The sequence below is a fragment of the Petaurus breviceps genome, unplaced genomic scaffold, assembly GCF_028583685.1.
Source record: "Petaurus breviceps papuanus isolate PSGF00001 unplaced genomic scaffold, PetGlider_PUasm1.0 90845, whole genome shotgun sequence".
Taxonomy (NCBI): Eukaryota; Metazoa; Chordata; class Mammalia; order Diprotodontia; family Petauridae; genus Petaurus; species Petaurus breviceps.
This window is the reverse complement of record NW_027187359.1, coordinates 7,973,627-7,990,115: the sequence shown is the minus strand read 5'-3', so window position 1 is coordinate 7,990,115 and position 16,489 is coordinate 7,973,627. Positions and strand designations below refer to the sequence as shown.

The following is a 16,489-nucleotide window of genomic DNA, read 5'->3' as shown; positions in this document are numbered from 1 at the left end:
GGTTGTTTCTACTGGCATTATGATCCTTATTTTGCAAATGAGAAAATTGAGGTTTAAAGATTTAGTGACTTGATCAAAGTTATACAGCTCCTAAATGTCAGAAGTAGGATTTGAATGCAGGTCTCTTTTGGCTCCAATCCTACTGTTCTTCTTCTTGTACCACATTCTCCCTGACCCAATGTGCTGCCACATAGAACATACCAGGAGTGAACCTCACCCCTGTGTAGTATCTGGTCCAGTCCCACAAGTTCTTTTTATGGAATTGGGTTTGACTTTTGCCACATCTGAGGCTGGTTTTGTTCAGATTAGGCCTCAGGGGATTTGAGTCTAGACCAGGAAAGCTTGCTTCTGGATCAGCTATTATATCATCCCTAACCCTGTGGATCCTGGAGAAACTGAGTCAGCCTTGTCCTTTCCTTTTGTAGGAGTTATGTCATACACTGGCCCCAGGCATTCTGGGCTTTCCATAGATAAGTATTAAACTCCCCTGGGGACACTGCAACTAACTCACTCTCCCTAGGGAGGGAAGCAAAGTGTATTGGGAAGAGATTTGGACACAAAAGACACTAGAACCATGTTCTAGTCTCAGTTCTTTCATTTGCTAGCTATGTAAAAGCCTTTGCTTCTCTGAATGCTAGCTTCTTCATGTGCAGAATGGGAAGCTCAGCTGATCTGATGTCCCTCCTGCTTGGACATTCCATGATTCTTTGGGCAGCCAGGCTCTCTGTGATAGTGGAGAGTGTAGAACTTAGACTCAGTTCTCAGAATATCCAATCTCACGGTTGGAAGGGACCTTGGAGGCTACTTACTCCAATAGCTGAACAGTAATCTCCTCCATAGTGTTCCCAACAAGTTGTACTCCAGTTTAGATCCCAGGGGTTGTTACTTATTGCCTGTGTGCCCTTGGATAAGTCACTTATGCAAATGAAGGGGGGCTGTAAACTTTTAATGGCCCTTTCATTTTGAAGTCCTATGATTCTAAGAATCTCCCAACCTCCCAGGACTAATCCAGACCCCAAATCCTAGGATTCAGTTTCCAATGGTCTAGACTTGGATACCATTAATTGCAAAACTGTATGTTTTCCACTGTCCCAGAAAGCTTTCTTTTCTTTTCAGAAGGGCAACAGGTGGCTGGGGCAGGAAGTTGTTGTCTTTAGAGCTCTAAGGGTACCTTCTTCCTGAAACATGGAAGATAAGTTCCTTCTTGTTCATTTCCTGCCCTCCCCAATCATTGCTGTCCTGTGGTTCCAGCTCATCCTGGGCTTCCTGCCAGACCAAGCCCCCACCTTGACACTGTTTAATCTCCTGAGAGGCCCCTGGGGAGGAGAGGGGGGAGCTGGGTGAGTCGGCAGCACTGGTGGCTCTGTCCCATCGAGGGCTCTTGCTTTTCAAGGACATGTTTCCTAATTCAGTCCTCTGAGGAGCTGTCTCCAGCCTCCTTTCTTTTTCTCATTTACTTCTATCTAGTTACCTCCCACCCACTATTAAAATTTCACTTTTCTGCTTCCAGACTCCCTTTTGACCCCTGGGTTGTGGTCAATTCAGGGGAGGCAAAGAGAGACCTCTTGAATTGCTTTGGACCAGGGGTTGGGGCGGGGAAGAGGGCCTTGGGATTGTCTCAGGGGGTCCTGGACAAATCAGTGCCCTAAAACTGGTTCTCCTTTTCCCCCCTCCCTCTTCTTCCTCCCCACTCCCATACTGGCTCTGCTGGAGAGTGACAGCATCAGAACCTGGCTCCAGCCCAGAAAGATGACGTCATTGCCTGCACCAGCTATCTGCCCAGTGGGCTCAGTGCCCAGCAATGCCTAGGGGCTTCACAGGTTAGCTGGCTTGTTGCTTTATGAAGAGTCATCAGGTTGGATGCTCAGGTTAATGGTGCCGGCCTCCACTCCCTAGACCTTAAGAAAGAGAATCAGACCGGGTGAGAGTTGTAAAAATGCAGCTCCTAGGAGCTGCACCCAAACACATACATCCTGTAGGACCTCCAGGAAGCTGGGGCAGTTTGGGAATTTGAGTCTGTTCAGTTCAAGTCAGCTCTCATTTTTTGAGCACCTCCTTTAAGGAGCTTGCTGGGGTGAAAGAACATGCACAGGTCAGTACATACATATTGGAATAGGACTGGACCTGTGTTGTCATTGGTGCTTGGAACCAGTATAGATCAGCACTTCTTTCTATAACCTAGAAAGGTTCAAAGAATTGCCTAAAACAGAGAGGTTGAGTGGCTTGTCACCCAGTCAGTCTGTGTCACAGGTGGGATTTGATCCCCCATCTTCCCAGATTCAAGACCAGTTCTCTGTTCACTATAACATGCTACCTTTAATACAAATGCAGATATGATGCAAAATAAATAGGAAGTAATTTCAGGGGAGTACTAACCACTGAGGGCATTAGAAAAGGCCCCCTCTAGGAAGTGGCACCTGAGCTATGCCTTGAAGGAAGCTAGGGATGGTAAGAGGTGGAGGAGGAAAAGGCAGGCATTACAAGCAGGGGACAATGTGTACAAAAGCATGGAAGCTGGAGATGGGATGTTGTGAACAGGGAAGACTATTGGCCATTTGGCTTTGAAACAGAGTAGGAAAGGGAGAATGATATGAGATGGCTCTGGACAGACATGTTGGAGATGACAGAGGACTTTAAATGTCACACTGAGTTTGTATTTTATCTTAAAGGCAGTAGGGAGCCACTACAGAGGAATGGTGTGGTCAGACCTATATTTTAAGAATATCCATTTGACAGATAGAGAATATAACTGTTTGGGAGGGTAGGTCATAGAATACCAGATATTGAGTCATGGTATTCGTATTCCTGAGTTTCCCCTTCCTTTCAACCCAAGGCTATGCTCAGGTCTTTACATGAAGGTCCCTCAGGACACCTGGTCTAAGGTCAAGTCCTTGCTTACCTTATCCTCTGCACATCCCTGCCCTTCAATTGCCACAAAGCCAATTCAGATTGGGAATCAGACTGGGAGTGGTTCTAGCTTCAGAAGCCTATCTCCTACTCCCACATGGAAAAGGAAACCCTGGGCTCACTTCAGTCTGAAGCAGAACAAAATTATCAGTGCAAAAGGACAGAGAACATCACTTCTTCAAACTTTATATCTCCCAGTCACCAGTGTCTCTCACAGGTTCTCTCTATAGTCAATACTCAATAAAAATATGTTAAGTTGTCTTTGTTGAAAACTGTCCCAAGTGGGCATGCTGTAGAAATCACCATCTCCCACCTTGGCATCTTGCTGGCCCATCATTTATCAAGAAAATGAGGCTGGAGAGCAGGGTCCTGAGCTCTGAATTAATATTTCTCTTGCTTCCTGGCACTGTGTAGGTACTAAGTACAGTGAGCGAAAAGAGCTGAAGACCAGGAACCAAGAGACTTGAGTTCTAGCCCCAGCTCTGCCCTTAACCAGCTGTATGACCTTTTGGTAAATCATCTGTTTTCTCTGTTGCCTCAGTTTCCTTACCTGCCTCCCCCAAAGATATCTGTCTATATCTCATATGGTCACTGGAGGGGTAGGGGTGTCCAGTGAGATGCAGGTAAAAGTTTTTGAAAAGAAAGAGTCCTCTATCACAAGGTGGTATAAGGGGCCAAAGTATAAGGGGTTTATGTGGTCTGGTGGGAGCTCAGCAGAGTCACTCAGACACTGCTGCAGGTGAAACAATGGGGCTGATGTTTCTGCCTACTGGCCCCACAGGGTCTGGGAAATTGAGCTCTGTTTGAGCCTCCTAGGGCCTTTTATTTGCCCTCAGTGGTCTCTCACATGAAAGCAGCACATGACCCTACCTCATTTTCTTCCCTCCCTATCACTTGCCTTTTAATAGGTGTTACTTTTCCCCCCCTGTTTCTTTTTTAAATATTATTTTGTTTCTTCAGTTAACAAAAATTTATTTTCTTTCAATCTCATTTCCCCTCTCCATTAAAAGAAAAAAAACTCTTGTAACAAATATGTGTCGCTAAAAACAAATCCCTGCATTGGCCATGCCCCAAATAAAAGGCCTTATTCTGCACCCTGGGCCCATCACCTCTCTGTCAGCTGGGCAATGGGTACTCTTCTTTCCTTCCTGTATAGTCATAGCTACAGTCACTCACTCTGGGTGCAAAAAGAAACAGGCACTGATAGAATGAGAGAGGGTCAGCATAGGAGAGCCCAGCAAGCTTCTGTGGCCCCTCCTTTCCTTGTACAGGACTAGTTAGAATCTTCTACTTCCATTCGTGGGTCTGATAGAGATCCAGTGTGTGTGTGTGTGTGTACGTGGGGATATTATTGGGGGGACGGGGAATAGAGCTCCCTTAAGGAAAACTGGTCATTTAGGTCACTTTGCTTTTGTTATGGGGAGAATGAACTCCACCCTTTTGGGACTAGGATGAATGAGGTAGTGGCCATTGATGGGCTCCTCTGGAAGAGGGCCTGGGGCTGCTTCATGGCTAAGAGTGCCAGCAGGGCTGACTAACCTCTTCCAGCTCCTAGCCTCACCCAATTGGCTGTTGGCTACTGCTGGTCCACTTCTTAGGGCACGACGTGGGAGTTGGGAAAAGAGCTGAGCACACTGGGTGTGTGAGCCAGAAGGGTGATCGTGCAGCCAGCATGGACGTCAGAGCCAGCCAGGATACACGTTGGGGCGGAGGGATGTGTTTGCCCAGTTCTAATTGAGGGCACAGGGACGCTGTTGAGGGGCTCCAGGCGGGCGCTTTCATTACTCAGCAAGACACAGAAGAAACCTGGAGATTATGCTGGTCACTTTACACAGAGGCTTCTGTATATGTTTGTGCACTCAAACGCCTGTGCGCACACACACAGTAGAATCCATCATAGCCCACTGGGCACCCAGTCGGTATTAATGATGTCTGTCTGAGGACCTGTGTTGGGGTATCTCTGACTGCATGGGGCTGTGTATCAGTGGGCTCCGCAGGGATTTTTTTCCCTCTGGCTTTTGTTACTGCTTCTGGATTCTCCCTTCAAGGCCTCTGAGGAAATGTGGGGCATTTTGAGGTGAGGAGGCATTGGTTGTTTGTGGCTGTCTGCAAACCAGAGAGAGACAAGGTCTCTTATTGCTAACTTCCTCACCAGCTCAGCTGCCCTCTTTGTAGCACCAGAGTGGTTCCGGAAATGACCTATTCATTCTGTTCCCCATAGATCATAGGCCATACATCTAGCACCGATAAGAGTCCATTGCATTTAACTTTCTGATTTTTAAAGCTAAGAAAAATGAGGCCTTGAAGAACTGAGTGACTTGCCAGAGATCATAAAGCTAGCAAGTGTCAGGGGTGAGATTTGAACCAGTCCTTTTATTCCAGAGGCTTCTTTGGGTTCTTTGCACTGTGCTATGCTGCCTCCATGCAGACTAGGATACTTGGAGAAAGGAAGGATTTGGGTTAGAACCAGGAATCAAAATATCTACAGTACCTTGTCTCATGTCCTAGCTGCATTTGAGGTTCTTTCTTATATTAACAGCTGGTAGGTCTTTTGCTTACTCTCAGGATCACCATAAAGTTCTCTAAATAGAAAGGATTTCCTGCCCTATTTGGAGGATCTTGATGGGTTCTGCCTACAGTCTCCTCATCTCAGGAATTAACTGCAAAGACACAGCTAGCCTTGTGACAGTCCTTGGAGATAGGGAAAGCTTCCAGGAACTGAGAGGGACCCTCAGCCTAGAAGAGTTTCTAAAAAATAGGATACCTCCCCCACAGACCCATGTATGAAGGAGATGAAGGCAGTGATCACCAAAACCCTATGCTGAGTAGGTTTCACCCCATCTTTTAGAAAACTTTGCTTTACCTTGGATTCCCGACAAGGCAACCTGACAATATCTTCTACTCCCAGGGTCCCTGGTGGGCATAGGTGACATCATCTCTCAGCAGCTGATAGAGAAAAGGGGTTTGGAGAAGCACCAAGTCCACAGGACCCTGACCATGGCTTTGATAGGCTGTGGCTATGTGGTGAGTCACGCCCATAGTTGGCTGGATGGTGATTTGGACTGTGAACCCAGATCTCCATCTTCCCTTGTATTCTCCAGGCTCTTGACCTCTGTCTCTTTATGCCCACAATCCCCAGTCTCTCTCTCTTTGTCCTCAGCTGTTTCCCCTATGATATGGTTTCATACCTTTGGAAGAAAACAATATTATTTATTAGCTAAAGTTTCCCCTTTTTGCTTCTCCTTCTGTGCTGGGTTTGCCTTCAGGGCCCCGTGGTAGGTGGCTGGTACAGGGCTTTGGACCGACTGATCCCTGGCAACACCAAGATGGATGCACTGAAGAAGATGGTAGTGGACCAGGTGAGCAGAGGAGAAGTGAGGGAGAGAAGAGCAACAGTGGTCAGAAGGGGCTGTGCTTGTAAGAATCTGTAGAAGGCATATGCTCTTTGACAGATAAGCACTGGAGTTCTAACATTCCCTTCTTTCTATTCCTTTTTCTCAGGGGGTCTTTGCTCCATGTTTTTTTGGGTGCTTGCTCCCGCTGATTGGCATATCTAATGGACTGTCAGTCAAGGACAACTGGGCCAAAGTTCGCCGGGTGAGCATGGAGCCTGAACTAGATTGAGTTTGAGGATTTTATTGGGCATACAGGTGGATCTGATGGAACACAGAATTCAATCAAATTAGGAATGTTGGAAGTTCAGAGACTTAACAGGTAGTTTGAGTCCAGTGATAGGGAAGAAGGCAATTGTTGCAGAAGGCAGAAGGCATGTTTGTTGAGCACCAGGAAGTCCCATTTATTGTAAACCAGTCAATTATTAAGTGTCTTCAGTATGTGGAGAACTGGGATTGGTGCTGGGGGAGAGTCACAGATAATTAAGACTTGTCCCTCCTCTCATGGAGTTAGTGGGAGAGAGTGGAAAAGGGTATGATGCCAAGAGGCCGGGGTGTAAGACTTAACCTTTTCCTTACTTGTTTCTTCAGGATTACCTTGATGTCCTCATAACCAACTACTATGTAAGTGACAAATCAGTCATTCTCCTTAAGGCTGTGGAAAGCCCTAGGCTTTGGGCCTTCTCTGGATTGGATCTTGGCTGGGAATGATTTGGGGCCTGAGCAGGTTACCACTTGGATTGGATTCACATGCCCAGGGGTTGGGATAGGTCTGGTGAAGGCTCCTTGAATGGGGGCTAGAAAATACTGTTTCTAGATAAGACAGTGATAGAACTTCTTTATTTTTTTGGTTTGTTTTTTGCAGGTCTGGCCTGCTGTGCAGTTGGCTAATTTCTACCTTATTCCCCTTATCTACAGGTAGGGAAAAAAGCCCTCTTCTCCCAGAATATTTCAGGTTAAAAAATACAAGTCTGAAAGCTCATTCCATCCTTAAATCCCTCAGCCCTCCAACCCAAAACCTTCTGCCCACATATTCTCTTCATATTTCTTTGTGCTTTAGTCAGAACCTCTCACCCCTCACAGAATCCTCTTCAGTCTGCTTCCACAGTCTTTTTTCTTGTTCCATCTGAATCTTTTCCCTCTGATGCCATTGATGGAGGGACAGAGTCCAGGCTGCTACAACCCCAGGTTAGCAGACAGCAGGAGGCTGGGTAGGATATGTGAATTCAGTCAAAGAGAAAACATTTTATTACCTTTCAGTAAAACTGATGGATATTGTACTGTTTGGTTTTGAAGACTCAAGAAGGTTTTAAGGCAATCAGAGAAAGGCAAATAAAGTAGTTGGAGGGAGAGAAGCAATCTTATAATTTTGTCTGTAGTCTGGAAAAGGGGGAACTAAGAGGAAACAGTCTAAATGCAAAAAACAAGCCATATGCACCATGGATGTGGTGAACACGGACTTCCCCAAATCCTGAAATGTTGGGATGAGGGGAAACCCTTTGAAATACCAGTATGGCAAACATATAGCAGATAAAAGGAAATACCACATCATGAAACAGGTAATAAACTTAAGGAACTCACTACCCCTGGAATCAGTACAGGCAGGAAATCAAAATATTCAAAAAGCATTTGGATATGTTCCTGAATGATAGCCATAAATGGTTACTGAGAGAAGCTGAGCTATTCTCTACCTTTAAAAATAATACTGGGGAGCACAACCAAACTCTGCCATGGGGCCTCTGTTGGCTCCAGGACACTGACTTGGGTAAACCAGGGTTCTGACCCAGAACAGTGATTACTATTTTAAGGGGGGAAAGATGTAGGGTTGACTTGGGGGATAAGTTGAGGTTATAAATCCTGCTAGTCTCCTGTAGGAGAAAATTTATTTCTTCTGCTTTTTTTCTCTCCCTCCATGCACTTATCCTTTGTCTTCCTCATCTCTGTCCCCACCCCCTTTCTCTTGTTTTCAATGGTGCTTTTGCTGTTCATCAGGTTGGCTTTTGTCCAGTGTGTTGCTGTTTTCTGGAACACCTACCTATCCTGGAAGTCACATCACTCTTGAGTCGTCATGCCCCCCCCCCCCCACCTTGGAGCTATATCTCTTGACCCTGGGATGGATTCAGATGTCTTCAGAGCAGTCCCAGACAGTATTTAGGATACCAAACTACTGGACAGAAAGGACTTCTGGGATGGAACACTGAAAGGAATCAATCCCCCCTGTGAAATGTAATCTGTACAACCTTGCAGGTAGTTTTAGAAAATGAAAACTGATGTATCTTGCTTCCTTTGCTACCATTATGTGCAGTTTTTGCCTAATTCTGTGCTCATCTCTTCCTAACCTGTCCTCCTCCAAGTTTGGCTTAACCCTTAAATCACCCTGAACCTTCACAGACACCTCTACCTTAACTAAATGGAAGTGATAATTGATGTGGTTTGTGGCTCTAGACACAATATAGTTCCAACAGAAATTTAATCAAAGACTTGTGATGCTGTTCAGTATTCCAACCCAACCTTTCCTCCTCCCTGACTGAGGGAAAAATTCAGTCAGGATGAAGCCAGAGCTCAGCACCAATCCCTCTTTCCCCATCCTTATTCCCTGGCTTAAGGATAAAAGAATGAGCTAGGCTAGACCACTGGGTAATTTCTCTTTGCATAACTATCATCTGCCCAGGATAATAGAGTGAATAGAAGGTGCCCTTTTTGGTCTGGGAATTTCCTGGGTATCTGAGACTCTGCTTTTAAATCCTCAATTAAAAGACCCTGAACTTTTAAATTTCAGGATCTAGAGAGAAGTACAAATGTAGGGAGCCTTCGGGAAAAGAGATTTAGCTCAGTGGATTAACTTGGTCCCGTTTGCCCATGAGGACAGCCTTTGGATCCAGTCTCTGGCTGCAGACCTGGAAGCGCAGGCTATCAGGGTTGTATGCCAACTGTATAGTCCCCTTTCTTCCTTTCAGTCTAGAATTCAGATCCCTCTTCTGCTGAAACGGTATGAAGAGAGAACTGTAGTCAGAACCACGGACAGCGCCACAATTTTGCCTTTGGTCGGCTTCGCCTTTCCATTCTTGGCAAGGAAACATTCCCTCTAGAAGTTGAGATTTCCACCAGGGAGAAGGTTGCAGGAAATGGGGAGATGATGTAGACTGAATTGAAAACGGTGCGAGGTCCTCCTGGGTCCTTCGGTCCAAACCTGGACTGCCCACGTTCCGGCCCATCTGAAACTGATGTTATGCATAACGACTCCAAGCACCATCCTCGGCGCTTGCTCCTAGAGGTAGCAGGCGGTATTCCACCCCGGGGGTCTCGTCCCTGGGGGGAGTCCAGCTCCTCGCCTTGCTGGTCTTAGAGCTGCGGTTCTGTCTGTTCATCTACAATCAGTGCATGTCCTTCACTGACGTCAATCGGAGCTGCCCCGTCCCTATATAAATCTGGCAGCAGCCCCGGGACACTCCCCGCGTTCCTGAGGCACTGGCAACCGACCCCGTGCTCCCAGACTCCGATTCGGTTGGGACAGTGACTGAAGCTCTGCTACACCCCCGAGGCAATACACTCAGAGAAACCCGTGAGTGGCTCATTCTAAGCGCACCCGCGCCCCTAGCTAAACGCCCTCCCGTACCAGCCCTTTCTTGCTTGCTCCCCCAGCTGCTTTGCTGGGTAACCTAGTCCCCTTCCCGGGTGGGCTGGGAGGTGGGATGGCTCCATCATGGAACGAGTCCCAAATCTCATCTCCAAGAGAAGGGAAAAGGGTGGCTGGGGTGTGCGCCTAGCTTCAGTGGCTGTCGGGGCACGTGGTGGACTTGGTCGGGCAGGGCACGTGGTGTCCAAGGTTGGAACGGGAGGGTATGTGTTGGGGTAGAAGTGGCCAAAAGCCTGGGGCAGCCTTGGACCCGCCGCCCCCACACCAGCCCGTCTTCCGCGCGCCCTACCCCTTGTATATGTGCCTCTCAGGGACCGGCAGGGCGACACCAACACCATGAGGCGGCCGGGGCGCACCGCTCTGTTGGCGGCATTGCTGCTTCTCTTAGTCCAGCTGCGCCCGGGCAGCGGCGACTGGGGGACTCTGGAGGCGGCGTCCCCCCGGGACAAGGGTCTGGATCGGAGTTTGCGGTGGCATCCCAGGAACCAGTCCGGGGGAGCCCGTGCCCTCCTCCTCCTCCTGACCGAGCGTTTCCCGCGTTTGGCCTCTGGGACAAGCACCCTGTCCTCGCCCCTGGGCTATCGGTCCAAGCCCAAGCGGGACGAACCTTCTCTATCCATCGACCTAACCTTCCATCTGCTACGAACCCTGCTGGAACTGGCACGGACGCAGAGCCAGAGGGAGCGTGCCGAGCAGAACCGGCTCATCTTCGACTCGGTGGGCAAGTGAGCCCGGGGTGACCAGCACTATTCTGCGGCCTGAAACCCAAAAGGCGACGTCGGGGGGCCAGTCCTGGAAGTCCCCCGGAACTGTGTGGGGCATAGCCAGGTTCGGCTCCCTACTGCGGACGATGTTTCTGTTTTCTAATAAAAGCGATGAAGAGTCGGTGTCTCCCGCTTTGGTGCGGGGGCGAGGGGCGGGGGTGGAGAGGGACGCCGGGCTGAGACTGCAGACCAGGCCACTCCTGTAGGGCCAGACCCAATCCCTATCTGTGGAACCCCACCCGACTAGCCTAGATTAAGGGATAGATCCTTCTCGGGACTCTCAGAAAACAGTTCCAAATCCTCTTCCCACTCCCCAAATCCCTCTGAAAGCTGAACGCCGAGGGTTTACCGGGCTACCGTTCTATCTACAAACATCTCTCCTTCCCTCCGATTTTTTCCCAAGCCAAATCTGAATAGATAGTGACCCGCCGCCCTCTCCCCTTGTCTCCAGCTAAGGTTTGACCTCCGTAGAGTTTTCTTTTTCCTTGGATGAAGGGCCCTAAATAGATCGGGGACTTGTGGGGGCGGGATTGCGGTTAATCTCTGCGAATGGGGAGGAGAGCGTGCGCGCGATTGGGGCCTAGACACCACCCGGCCACGAGGCCACAGGACAGAGGGAGAGAATTCGGAGCATATAAGGCAATCACATCCTTTATTGAGCCTCAGGGCAGCCGAAGACTCGTTCTCTCCCTGTGTCTTCTGAGTTATTCTTATGTGCCTGCAGGAAGCTCGAAGGTTTTCTTAAAGCGAAGTCAGTGCAGACCTGTTCCGAGGAAAAGATCCAGTGGGTGGGTGTATTAAAGATGTGTTAAGAGGGCCCCAGAGGGTGCATACAACTCCACTTAGACCAGAAGCTGCTGAGCCTCCCTCCGGTTCAGTGCTTGAACAGCATTTCCTACAAGGAGCCCTTTGGAAAAGGCAGGGAGAGAGAAAAGATAGGGCAGACATTACTCTTCAGAAACTCAGGGCTCTGGAGGGAATATAGGAGCCCAAGAAAGGCACTTGCATCCCTAGGTAGTACCCTAGCTTCCCTGGGTACCTTAGCTCTGTGGAATCACGTGAGAGGAGGCAATCTACCTTCTGTTCTAGCCCTGACCCCCATTTTCACTGGATCAGTCTTTCGAAAGGAATCTGCACAACCTCCTAGGGGTCGCTTACCCTCTGAAGCCTCCAGTCTCTCTTCTTCAGCCCCGGCACTGCCATCCTCCCCTTCCAGCACCAACTCCTCTTCTTCTTCCTCCCCAGAACCCCCTGGTGCAAATATAAAAATCTGATTACATAGACTTGGACCCCATCATCCTGAACCCTCAGCTCCTTCATGTCTCTTAAGTAGCCCCAAACCCAGTTGCACAATATGATACAGAAGGTGCAGGGCCAGCTCTATCTATAATCAGAGAACCTGGGTTCAAATCCTATTTCTGAAGCTTACTTCTTGTGCAACCTTGGGCAATTCACTTCACCTTTCTGGGTCTCAGTTGTCTTACCTTTAAAATGAGGGAAGGGATTGGACTAGATGACCTTTAAGATCCCTTCTAATTCTAAAGTTATCATCCTATGATTCTGGTTCTGCTATCTGTGTGACTTTGGATGAGTCACAGCCTCTCTGGACTTTAATTTCCTGAGCTGAAAATAAGGGAGTTGGAGTAGATGACCTGGAAGGTCATTTCTCTCTCTAAACCTATGATCATATTGCAGTAAATTACCTCCAGTTCACCCCTCTTCCCCTTTCTTTGGTCCAAGTATTGCAGTCTACCAGTCTCCCCAGGTGTCTCACCAGTCTGGAAGTCAATGGTCCGGAGCATCTCAGCCACATGTTCCACATTCACTGAGAACTGTTCCATGCTTTCATAGCCTGGTTCTGGACGCCCAGCCAACTCCACCTTTGCCATGTCCCCAACCCTACAACAGTGGGCTCAACTCAACCCTGAAATACCCCCAAGGAGGTTTCCTTCATTGAGACCCCTAAACCTTCCCTGATTCTTCAGCCCAGGCCCAAAGATGGACCCCCCCACCCCTTCCTGCTCCAGGAGCACAGTCCTCTAAGACACATATACCCTCACCCCTCCTTCCCTTTATCAATCTTCCCAGCCCAGCTAAGAGTGAAGCCCAACACATCAGACTCACTTTTTAATCAGCTCCTTGGCCTGCTACAGGGGGGGGGGGAAAGGGAGAACAAAAGTGAGGCCAAAATAGCCAACTCCACCCCAGCCTAACCTAAACATACATCTGAGGAGCTTCCCCACCCCACACCCTCTCCAACAATCACCAAGGTGTTCTGGCCCTGTAGTTGCCCCACCTGGAGGTACAGAGCCATCTGTGGCTCCTCCATGGACTGAATGGCAGACTCCACAAGCTTAGATGAGGCCTCTAAGTGGTCTCCATATTGACGAATGAGCCCTCGAACCCGCTGAAGCTTCTCCTCCTGCTCCCGGGCCAGGGCCTGAAGCAGCTCTGCTTTCCTCTCTTCTAGCACTGCACACAATGTCTCAAACCTCTGTCCCAGTAGTTGTTTCTGCCTGCGACTGTTGTCCTGAGGTTGGGGTAAAGATGGGAGGAGGGTCCTTCAAAGGGCCAATGGTCTCAGGCACCCAGAAAAGCCCAGTGTGACTCCTAGAACCTGTGCTGTCAGGGTCCTGCCACGAGTCAGCTACCACAGATGAGCACAGAGCTGAGAGGTGTCACATACCCACATGTACTCATAAACACAAGCATACCCCACATTTGTTTGGTCCCATCTAATGGTCTCACCTCCAAAGGAGGGAGGAAGAATGGGTTGGGGAGACCAGAAGACATTCTGATCTGATGGAAAGGCACAACTATACAATTCTTCAATACATACAGGAATTCCTGGTCCTAAGCCCTGTGTCTTGGATGTCAGTCCAGAGAAATGCTTTTCTCTGTCCCTCTACCCACTAGGTTCTCAGCACCCCATTTTCCTTGGGCTCTGACTGCTATAGTGGCAGTTACCCACCCCTTCTAGTCCCACCTCTCCAGGAGACTCCTCTCCATCACTTCCCCTGAAGATGCCCCACACTTACTTCAATGGTCTGGCACACCTCTTCCATCTGAGTAATGACTGCCTGGACCCGGTCATTTCCAGCCACCAGCATTGCAATACCGTCGCTCAGTTCACTCTGCCACATATGTCAGGCACAAAATGATTCTATGCCTAGGCATCTTCCCACTTCTAGGTACTCCCCCTCCCTTCAAACACACAGCAAGGATTCTTCAGCAACAGAAGTGGTTAAGGAATTCTTGCCTAGGGAGGGTACCCTTAAGAACCTCTTTCAGAAAATCTAACCCCAGAGAAGCTAAGTCTTCAGAGGCTAGAAAGGGAAGAGGGAGGTGAATCTCAGGGTTATTCTAAACTAAATGTTGTGTAGGTTGTAGGAAGTGAGGAAGAGGATGGATTCCAAAGGACCTCACAGTTTGGATAAGATATAGATCCCAAGACCCAATTCTCTCTCCCCACACTTGAGGTTGTTACCTTCTGGCGCTTGTAGATGTTGGGTAGTGGTGCCACCTCACAGTCTTTGTGAGCACCAAATACCTTGCAGAGGGAGCAGGTAGGCACCTCACAGCTCAGGCAATAGATGTTAATTTTCTCTTCCTCATGCTCCTCACACATTAAGTGCTGCTCTGCCTTAGAATGCAGAGGGCTGGACAGAAATAACACAGGGATCATCAGGTGGCAGGCAACCACGGTTAGTAAAGACAGGTCTGAACAGATGAGAAAGTGGAAGTTGCATCTAGCAGTCAAAAAATTCCCACTGACAGTGTGTCTGTCCTGTCTATGGGCTGTATGTCTAGGGCCCTTGTCTAATCTCTTAAACACTTTCCTTCAGAGGAGAAGACCATGCCAGGACAATGGCCATCCCAAAGTCTACAAGGAGTGACATAAGTGGGTAGGAGTGATAGGGATAGAGGCTAGATCTGTGATTTCATTGATTTAGGTAACTCTCACATGAGGGAACTCCCTCTACCAATACAGGCTAGCACTTCCTCTGCAACTTTTAGTCTGAGAGTTTCTTAGAGCTCTGAGAGACCAAGTGATTTGCCTAGGGTCGAGGGTCGAATAACCAGAAGATGTTCAGAAGTGGGATGTAAATCCAGTTGCTCCTAGCTCCAAAGCCAGCTTTCTCGTCCACAACTAGGCATGGGTAAAAATAAGTGCTGAGATTGATACATGAATTCATTCTCCTCATGGACTAGTTGTATTTACCTAGTTTTAAGGTCTGAGATCACTCCTAAATCCAGTTGGCCTTCTAACAAATGTGTGCCATTGGGTACAAAACTGACCCTGTATAGTGCACATTTCCCCCCCTTTTTTGTCTTTATTAATTTGTTTGTTTACTTTTTGTTTACAAGATTCAGTTCCCCATTTCTTTAAGTTTCAAAATTTCTTCCCCCCCCCCCCCCCATGGTGGCACACATTCAGGTAGAGGCTCTGCAGATACTTTCACATTAGCCATTGGTCAGGTTATAGAGAAGGATTGTATTGGATGGAATGAACAATGGGAAAAAGGAAACAAAACCAAACAATAAAAAGAGAGCAGATAATTTGCTTCAATCTGCGTTCAAACTCTGTTCTTTCTAGTTCTTGCTCTGAATGTAGACATCTTTCTCCATCATGAGTCTTTTGGAGTTTACTTATAGCCCTGCATTTCTGAGAAGAGTTCAGTCTATCAAAGTTGGTCGTCACACATACGTTGTATCTGTATTTGTGTACAAAGTTTTCCTGGTTCTGCTCTTCTCACTCAGCATCAGTTCGCATGAGTCTCTCCAGGTAGATATGAAGTCCATCTGCTCTTCGTTTCTTATGGCGCAATAGTATTCCATTACATTCATATACCATAACTTGTTTAGCTATTCCCCAGTTGATGGGCATCCCCTTAATTACCAATTCTTTGCCACCACAAAAAGAGCTGCTATAAATATTTTTGTACATATGAGTCTTCCTCCCACTTCTATGATCTCTTTGAGATAAAACCCTAGAAATGGTATTGCTGGGTCAAAGGATATGAAATTACTTATAGCCCTTTGGGCATAGTTCCAGATTGCTCTCCAGAATGGTTGGATCCGTTCACAACTCCACCAGCAATGTATTAGTGTTCCAATTTTTCCACATTCTCTCCAGCATTTGTCATTTTAGCCAATCTGACTGGTGAGATGTGGTACCTCAGAGTTGTTTTGATTTGCATTTCTCTAATCAATAGTGATTTAGAGCATTTTTTCATATGCTTATGGATATCTTTAATTTCTTCCTCTGAAAACTGTCTGTTAATATCCTTTGACCATTTATCAATTGGGGAGTGACTTGTATTCTTATAGATTTGACTCAATTCTCTGCATATTTTAGGAATGAAGGCTTTATCAGAGACATTGATTGTAAATTTTTTTCCCAGTTTCCCACTTCCCTCTTAATCTTGGTTACATTGGCTTTGTTTGTACAGAAGCTTTTCAGTTTCATGTAATCAAAGTTATCCTTTTTGTGTTTTATAATGCTCTCTAATTCTTGTTTGGTCATGAAATCTTCATAAATCTTACAGGTAAACTATTCCTTGCTTTCCCAGATTGCTTACAGTATCATCCTTTATACCTAGATCATGCACCCATTTAGACTTAATTTTGGTATATGGTGTTAGATAATGGTCTATGCCCAGTTTCTGCCATACTATATTCCAGTTTTCCCAGCAGTTTTTGTCAAATAGTGAGTTCTTATCCACAAAACTGGGGTCTTTGGGTTTATCAAAGAGTAGATTACTATAGTCATTGACTGCTGAGTCTTG

At 47.4% G+C, this 16,489-nt stretch overlaps 2 protein-coding genes across 9 annotated transcripts in view; one reads left to right on the top strand and one right to left on the bottom strand.

The window, feature by feature from the left end:
* The window catches only part of MPV17 (mitochondrial inner membrane protein MPV17), a 26,454-nt gene extending 15,633 nt beyond the window's left edge, over nt 1-10,821 (top strand). For 2 of the 3 annotated variants that reach the window (XM_069072078.1, XM_069072079.1), the window contains exons 3-4: nt 8,292-9,861; nt 10,248-10,821. In XM_069072078.1, coding sequence (XP_068928179.1) covers nt 10,273-10,665 — 393 coding nt within the window. In that variant the 5' untranslated portion in view covers nt 8,292-9,861; nt 10,248-10,272 and the 3' untranslated portion in view covers nt 10,666-10,821. Of the gene's footprint in view, nt 1-5,815; nt 5,932-6,173; nt 6,267-6,408; nt 6,505-6,890; nt 6,924-7,164; nt 7,218-8,291; nt 9,862-10,247 lie in introns of those variants that run through there. The other variant, XM_069072077.1, reaches the window with a different exon arrangement.
* A 514-nt stretch (nt 10,822-11,335) lies between these two features.
* TRIM54 (tripartite motif containing 54) overlaps nt 11,336-16,489 on the bottom strand; it is a 42,147-nt gene continuing 36,993 nt past the window's right edge. The window contains exons 3-9 of one of the 6 annotated variants that reach the window (XM_069072064.1): nt 14,188-14,359; nt 13,739-13,834; nt 12,997-13,230; nt 12,825-12,847; nt 12,475-12,599; nt 11,859-11,951; nt 11,336-11,607 (exon numbers count right to left, since the gene is read on the bottom strand). In XM_069072064.1, coding sequence (XP_068928165.1) covers nt 11,543-11,607; nt 11,859-11,951; nt 12,475-12,599; nt 12,825-12,847; nt 12,997-13,230; nt 13,739-13,834; nt 14,188-14,359 — 808 coding nt within the window. In that variant the 3' untranslated portion in view covers nt 11,336-11,542. The remainder of the gene's footprint in view (nt 11,608-11,858; nt 11,952-12,474; nt 12,600-12,824; nt 12,848-12,996; nt 13,231-13,738; nt 13,835-14,187; nt 14,360-16,489) is intronic. The other 5 variants (XM_069072066.1, XM_069072067.1, XM_069072069.1 and 2 more) reach the window with 5 other exon arrangements.